This window comes from Juglans regia, chromosome 1 (genome assembly GCF_001411555.2).
Source record: "Juglans regia cultivar Chandler chromosome 1, Walnut 2.0, whole genome shotgun sequence".
NCBI lineage: Eukaryota > Viridiplantae > Streptophyta > Magnoliopsida > Fagales > Juglandaceae > Juglans > Juglans regia.
In genome coordinates this window covers 6,779,807-6,787,883 of record NC_049901.1, presented here as the reverse complement: position 1 = coordinate 6,787,883, position 8,077 = coordinate 6,779,807, and the positions used below count along the sequence as shown (strand labels likewise).

At 36.3% G+C, this 8,077-nt stretch overlaps 1 protein-coding gene across 6 annotated transcripts; it reads left to right on the top strand.

The window, feature by feature from the left end:
• The first annotated feature begins 3,040 nt into the window (after positions 1-3,040).
• Positions 3,041-7,864, top strand: LOC108988186 (WPP domain-interacting tail-anchored protein 1-like). Of its 6 annotated transcripts, none has more exons than XM_035692407.1 (6): positions 3,041-3,202; positions 3,743-3,871; positions 4,050-4,660; positions 5,044-6,263; positions 6,596-6,793; positions 7,419-7,864. In XM_035692407.1, exons 3-6 carry the CDS (start codon positions 4,096-4,098, stop codon positions 7,608-7,610), a joined length of 2,175 nt encoding a protein of 724 aa, XP_035548300.1. In that variant the 5' UTR covers positions 3,041-3,202; positions 3,743-3,871; positions 4,050-4,095; the 3' UTR covers positions 7,611-7,864. The 6 variants fall into 6 exon arrangements, with proteins under 6 accessions (XP_035548300.1, XP_035548289.1, XP_018816881.1 ...); XM_035692396.1 differs by having other exon boundaries at positions 3,480-3,871; XM_018961337.2 differs by lacking the exon at positions 3,041-3,202 and adding an exon at positions 3,300-3,596.
• The last annotated feature ends 213 nt before the right edge of the window (positions 7,865-8,077 follow it).

Here is an 8,077-nt window from a genome sequence, read left to right as displayed (position 1 = left end):
TGCAGCACACCAGCGAGGCTAGTGGCACGCCCCATGGCGTGCCATCCAGCGCACGGCTCCAGCCCGTGCCATGCGGAGCAGGTCAGTGGCATGCCATCCAGGCGTGCCATCCAGCGCACGGCTCCAGCCCGTGCCATGCAGCCAACGGCCACGGCACCCCCGTGGGCCATGCCGAACCAACATTTAGCCATGCAGCCAACGCCCAAGCCAACCACATGGGCCATGCCGAACCAACACTTAGCCATGGACCAACCAACCAACATGCAACCACTTAACCCACCTTGGGTCCGTGCATGTCACACCATGGTTTAGTCCATGGCTCCCTTTTAATTGTTTTACTTATTTAGTCCTTTGATTATTTGTTATTTACTTTGAAGGGACCATTTTAGGGTTTCCAAGTTGTAACCTATAAATAGGACCCCTAGTCATTTCATTTCCATCTTTTGGCAAAACTCTAGAGAGAGAACATTGTTTGAGAGATCATCTTCGGTGCATGAGCACTTGGGCAATTTGGGTGCAATCCGTGAATCCCAAATTGATTTATCATTTTATGTAGTTTAATCATTCCTTGTGCAATACGTGAATCAAGGCTTGATTGTTCATTTGATCTTTGTGTCATTTTAGTTCATTCGAGAGCAATAGTATTCTATATATTGTTCTTGGAGTTCCACATTTGTTCTTGAAGTTCTTCATTATTTTTGGTCTCTCAATCCGTGTGAATCATCATTTCGACTATAACAAGTGTTAGTCAACTTTCCATAAGTTGCCCTAACCCTTTTGGTTGTCATAGCCGAATTGCATCACTTGGTAGGTCAATTCCCATTCGGCCAACTATTGCCTTATTGGGACTTGCCTAGCCGCCACCCAACATTCCTTTTGCATCCATCATCATTAGGAAACTTTCCTAAATCCCATACTACCCTATTTCGGCAACCCTAGCCACCACACCTACATTCCATATTGAGCTAACCCTAGCCGCCAACTACCTTCCTAATTTGATAAACCCTAGCCGCCATTACCCTTTTGCCAATTCGGGAAACCCTACCATACCTCATGGCCGTGCATCACCCATCATCCAACCCTACACTTACATCATCCAATCTTAATATCATTTACCAATTCTAGCCGAAATACATCTTCTCCCATTGACACATTGGTCATCTTGACCTACATTGGACGTGGACCAAGCAAGAGAAGGACTTGGACTCGGTCATCTCAAGGTTACTATTGGCTTAGCAAGGCAAGTGTTTAGGGACTAGACCGGGGTCCCTAACAAACGTCGCTCTCAACCATGGACCCAAAATGGCATAAATTAACTAAATGAGATTAATGTGATAATATTTTAGAATAAAAAAAAAATTATTTACAGTTTTGATTGAAAACTGCGTGTATAATTCTATTAATAAATGAGAATAAAATAAAATAAAATTATTTTAAACATTATATTATTATAACTTTAATTTTTTTAAATATAATTATTGAAACTTGTATGATCGTGCGACTTAACTCTGCTTCATTTGTATTCACAGTCTATTTTAATTCATTTTAACTAATTTCATTATTATTTATTACTATTCAATAACTTTAACTCATAAATTTTATTATTATTCATAACTTATTTTATTAATATTTATAATTTATCTTAATTTATCTTAACTCTTATTTATTAATATTTATAATTTATCTTAACTCATATTCGAATCCAAACGATACGTTAGAATAAACATGGGGCTGTGGTTGCACTTGCACCTACTTGTTGCAGAGGTGTTTGGACGATATGAATTACGAAGAAAGTTTATGCAGCGGATGGTGGTGGGAGGTCGTCGTCCAAAGGACTGTGTATTCATTTGGACGCGGATTAGACGTTTGATGTAATGCTTTTGAGAGTGACTTTCACTTGCTGAGTTGGACACAACCATATATACGAGTGACTTTTATCTACACGCGTCGTCTAGCTAGCCCTATCGATCGCTACAGATCTAGCACTCCCAATAGATTCATCTTATTATTTAAAATATATTATTAAAATTTAATTTTTTAATTTTATATATTAATTTTTACAATATAACATACATCATCTTATCTATTTTTTTATATTATTTAAATATTATAATTTGTAATATATTTTATTCATTTAAAATAAAATAAAAAATAGATCAAGAGTAGAAATAGTATTATAACAAACTGAATATTAATTATAAAATACATTATATTAAGCTATTTTCATTTAAATTTTACAAAAATATAAATTTTACATATCCCATTCAAAATGCTCAATCGGAAACTTCATGTCATTTTACAGCATCAAGGCTAGAACATTTCCAGGACTGATACTCCTAAGGCCAGCATTTAATAATTAGTGGTACACCAAGTTGATGAAATAATAAAAAGGCAATACATTTCCAATGCTAACTGCAAAAGTGTAAGGTCATCTGTATCCATAATGAAACATTTAGGAATGACATTATTTTTTTTCCTTTCTGAACTTTTATCATATTTAATCACACCGGAAACATTTAAAATGACTTCATAGATGAATTGAAAAACATTCTAAATTTAAAACAATAAAATTTAAAATAAACAAAAACGTTTTTATTTATAAAAATCTCGAGCAGTTTAATATTAATAAAAATTATTCCTCATTTTTTTAGAAAGTTGGACAAAAGAAACTCTTGTGTACTCCAAACCGACTATTGGATGTAAATTATAATAGATTCAGCTAGAGTTTTGAACTGGTTTAGATAGTGAGATGAAATGAGATGAGATGATTTCTGAATCTAAACAAGTATAACTTAACACGATGTGATTGAGATTTTTGTTTAGTTTTTTTCTCCCGAATGGATAGGACATTTTGAGAAGAAATTGGGACACATGTTTCAAATCTCAACGTGTTCTGTTCTAAAGGAATTGGATCCAACTCGACCAATTTTACAATAATTCTTTTCTATTTTTAAAGAAACCACCGATTACCAAACGCTAAATTTATCTGCTTTTAGAAATTAGAAGATATGGGTTGAAAAATTCTTCATTGAGAGTTATAACGTCGAAGCTAGTCGCCTTAAACAACGGTAAATTAGAACTTCATATAAGTAATTCAATGGGAACATATTGTCTCGAATCAATGAACTCCTTGGAAAAAAGAATCTCACCGTCTTTTTCCTCCCCGACAGTTCCTTCTTCTGTTCTCGGGCTCTTTCCTTGGGTATACTTCTGTTTTCTTATTAATGTTCTTACGTTTCTTCTCTGATATGCCGGAAAAGAAACAAGGGTGATTTTTTTTTTTTATCTCTCCAATATTTCGTTGTATGTGTTTGTATCATGAGGTTGGCACTTTGAAGTTTCTATTTTTGGAACATTGCCGGATTCTGACATGGAAATTTTGTTGTTGAAATTTATGGGAAATTCTTGATCTGGGTCTTTCAAAATTTTGCCTCTTTTGGATGTTTATTAGCTTTAAAAAGGCATTTTTATGGCAACAGAATTACTCAGATGATGTGGCGTTATGAATCACCGAACCTTCATGGGATTACCTTCAAGCGTTTTTTATGGGTGTTTTGGATTATTCATTTTCTTCTGGTTCTTTTTAAATTTCTCAGGTATTTTTGTTGGTCTATCGAACATCATGTTCTGGTTCTTTAGAATTTTAATGACAGTTAGTTTGTGAATTTTATGAGAGTATTTGCGTTGGTTTGAGACATATAAATGGCTTACTTGTTTGTGTTTCCTGCGCTTGAGGTTATAGCGGGAGCTTTGGTTTAACTTATTGAAGGATGGACTGGATTTTTAGCGACTGCTCATATACTGTTATAGGGGTTTTAGTTATCTTTCAGTAAGATACTCAGTAAGTTTAGAGTTGACAATTTTTTCACGGGTAAGTAAAACACTAACCCAATAGGTCTTGAATCCATTATCTTGCTCAAGGCCCGTTTCCCATGCTTTTAGGGGGAGGTGCCATTTTATCTGAAGTTTATTTTCTTAATATTCTATTCGTCTACTGTTATTTCCTCTCAAAACTTGTTCTAACTTAAATTTATCTGTATTTTTGGTAGTTTTTTTTCCAGGTTTAAAGAACGGTAGAATAACTGGACGGTTGAAATGGAAACTGATGCTGTTTGTGAAGCAACTACATCTGTTGATGGTTTTGAGACTAGTGATCTAGAGGCAGAGTCAATTAGGGTTGACTTACTTGAAGGGATCACTTCTAATGGAGAGATCATCGGAGAATTAGGAAATGCTGGCGAGGTTCTAACAAGAGTGGAATTGATGTTAGCATGCTATTCTGAAAAGTTGGTTAACCTAAGTGTTCTTGTGATGCATGTGGCAACCAGGGAAAGTGACTTTGAAGCCTTTGCTTCGCTTGAAGAACATATGTCGGGTGATTCTATTGGAAAGGCTTTGGAATTTGATCTCTTATCTGGAATTTTAGACTCGGAGGCGAGAGAACTGGACAAATTCACAGCTACTCTTGAAGCAGATGTTATCACCGCCTGTGAGATTGTATTCTCATTCAAGCACTTGGGAGAAACTTTCATGGAAATGGAAGGAAAGTTGCGTGATGCTGAACAATCTTTGAAGCAATCCCGAGATCAGGTCTCTGAAATTAGGACGCAATCTGCCAAGTTCCAAAGGATCTTGTCATGTTCTATTCGAGATGGCAATTGTAAGCTATATAGAAAGTAAATCTAGTTTCTAATAACACAAATAACCTGGGTCATCATGATTCAATGGTCATAATATGGGATGCAGCTGTAGATAACTGAATGGGACAGATTTGTTTGTTCCACAGATATGCGAAATTAACTTGTAAAAAACTTTGAAAAGCAGTTTCTTTGAGTTTAGGAGCTGTATGTGCCAACTGAACGCATTCAGATCGTTTTCATGAAAACGATTCTGCTCTTCCTGATAAAGATGTGTGACAGATGATAATTTGTTTTTTCAATTGTTTTGCTCTTTGATGCAGGCATAAGTTAGTTCAATACTAGATGAGAAAATTATTTAATTATTATGTTGGTATCTCACTTTCCAATGCGTACATGTTGACAGTTATTGGTGATAAAGGTGGGGACTGTCAAGAGGATGATGAATTGTTGAATACGAATGCAAAGATAAAAATGCAAACTGCTGACCAACAAAGACATATCCTGAGGATGCTCGAAAAATCTTTGGCTAGAGAGATTGATCTTGAGAAGAAGTTGACTGACTCAAGACAAATCGAAGAAGAACTGAAACTGAGGCTAAATTCTTCAGAACAAGAAGTATTTTACCTAGAGGAAGAAGCAGCAGATGTGTGGAAGAGATGTTTTCAGACAGATAATGCATCAGAGGTCCTTATGGGAGTTTCAAAAGAACTGTTGGGTCGACTCCAGATTTGTCAGTTCAGTTTGAATGGTGCATTTAAGCGAGAAGCTGAGCTAAGATCAAAGCTTGAACACTCTACTGAGCAGTTGAAAGCCAAAGAAACTGATTTTCACAAGCTCAAGACCAGTAGTGCAGACCTCAATGACTTTCTCTTAGCTCAGACAAATAGCTTAAAGGTCTGCTTGAAGGAAGCTGAAGATAAATTAATTCTTTCCAATTCTGAGGCATCCACTTTGAGAGAGGCTTTGAGTTCACTTGAGAATCAGCTTAAAGAGTCAAAGTTTGGGCTGCTGAATGCGAAGGTCTCTGCAGATGAAAGTCAGGTGCAGCATAACGTTCTGACTTCTAAAATCGGTGAAACGGAAAATGTTAGCATGGGTCTGAAAGAAAATATATCTGAAGCAGAAAATAGGGCTGAAAGTGCCGAAGCCAAGTGCAAATTATTAGAGGAGACCAATGTGGATCTTAATGATCAACTGCGTCTTCTTAAAGGCAGTGGTAATATCTCTGAGAAGGTGAATTTACTCGAGAGACAATTAAGAGAATCTGATATTCAGCTACAGTATGCAGTAGCATCTGCTGAAGCTAGTCAGGAGAAGCAAATCATGTTGTATTCAGCAATTGGAGACATGGAGAATTTGATAAAGGACCTGAAGTTGAAGGTTTCAAAAGCTGAAATTCGGGCCGATTCTGCTGAGGAGAAGTGTATCCTATTATCTGAATCTAATGCGGAGCTAAACGAGGAACTGAGCTTTTTGAGAGGCAGACTGGAAAGCTTGGAGGCATCTTTGCATCAAGCTCAGGAAATGAAAATTGCAACTGCAAAGGACATAGGTATCCGAACCAAAGTTATTACAGATTTGGTCATGCAACTGGCAATTGAAAGAGAGCGCCTTCGTAAGCAGGTATTGACCAATTACACGTGTGATTTGATTTTTCACGTTAAAAGATGTCTGAATTTTATCCCACCTCAACCCAACATAGAAAAGCCTTGATAGCACTGTATAGGGTTTCCACACATGAATCAAGTAGGTGGAAAGATACTTACAGTTTGATATCCACATAAAGATTTTATTAAACTATGATATTTTCCCTGAGTCAATTTAATTAATAGCAAAGGTTGAATAACTGTGTAAATATGGGGCTGGCCAACTGAGCTGGTAAAAATAAAATGGGGTTAACCCAAACTCAGCATTGCTTCTGTTGATTCAAAAGATGTTTCGTGTATTATGTGCAGCTAACTTCATTGGCGATGGAGAACCAAATCTTGCTGGTAAAGTTACAGCATATGAACAGGGATCCATCTGTAACTATTGGCCATGACACTGTAGAAAACATTAAAGAATTCTCATTTCCCGAGCATGATTTGGCTGCTGTTACTAGTGCAAGAGGAAGTACTGAAGAAATATCTGAGTTGCCGCCCACTGGTTCTGAGGTAAGCACTTCCTGCTTATATATATATACACACACTTAATTATCAAAAAAAATATATATATATATACACACTTCTGACGGCGACTCACTTTATTGATGCTTGAAAACTCCCCTCTTGTTGTCAAGGGATCTTATTTAAAATAAAGACTTGATCTGCTAACTGCCTCAACGATCACATAGTCATGGTTAGTTATATCATAACTCGTTACTAAAGGACAGGCATTGAGGTTCTAATAGTAGTGTGGATACTTCTATAAGGGATACATATCTGTATCATCTGTATTGGAGACCGGTACCTCTCAAACACTAAATATGCATCAGAAACTTTCATTGAGTTTGAAATTAAGATTTTGAAATGTAGAATCTTATGCTATACTTCTGGACACTTGTATTAGATACATGTTGAATCGAACGTTGGAAGAAAACTTTGAGTAGAAAAAGGAAACATAGGAAGGGCTTGTAGCATACAATTTAACCGATATTGAATTTTAACAGATACGTTTTAACAAGGTTTTGTAGCATATGCTAGCACAGTTAAAATTAGTAACCAGCACTCCACCTTCATAAGTTTGGGAAATTGAATTTAGTTGTTCTGAATTGTGGCCTCCATATTTGTTTGTTTCCAGTGTGACAAGACTTTGAAAAATGCATCTATTGGTAAGACTAAAGTGAGGTCGGCAGATATTACATCGGAGCTCGAGACAGTGAGGAGAATAGATGCAGGAGTCCTGAACTTTAAGCATGTTTCTATTGCAATGCTCATCTTACTAGTTTCAGTCGTAGCTTATTTATTTCGACAACAAAATTGCCCGTTTTGATGTTCATGTAAGAGTTTTTCTTGGCCAATCTTCTAGAGATTTTCGTCAGAGCTTCTCTCTTTTGTAACTGAATGTACACAATCTCTCTCCTAAAATACTTCTGTTGTAAACCAGTGATGTGGAGCTTTGCAGACGGATAAAGATAGTTTCTATGTTCTGAAATTTTTTGGCAGATAAAACCTATTTTACGATATGCATAAGTTTTCATCTGAACAATAAAGAGTACATGGAAAGAGAAGGCTTCGAGGATTAAAGATATCATTATATTTTTTGCTGTCTACTTGTTAGAAAATATGTTTTGGCCATTGAAATCTGTGCCTTCTGTAAATGTGAAATGCAAGGAAAAATGGTGTTTTGCCTGAACTGCAGAAAATTTCGCTCAAATTATTCAGATTATCAAGAAGCTGCCATGGAAAACGCCACATTTTGTTGGAGTTTTTGTGATCCTGGCTTTCTGCCCTCGTAAT

Bases quoted from the DNA above. Each gene is read 5' to 3' on its own strand.
- LOC108988186 (XM_018961336.2), top strand. From the start codon at position 4,096: ATGGAAACTGATGCTGTTTGTGAAGCAACTACATCTGTTGATGGTTTT. The intron at 6,264-6,595 runs GTATTGACCAAT...TATTATGTGCAG, and splicing joins GAGAGCGCCTTCGTAAGCAG to CTAACTTCATTGGCGATGGA. The intron at 6,794-7,418 runs GTAAGCACTTCC...GTTTGTTTCCAG, and splicing joins TGCCGCCCACTGGTTCTGAG to TGTGACAAGACTTTGAAAAA.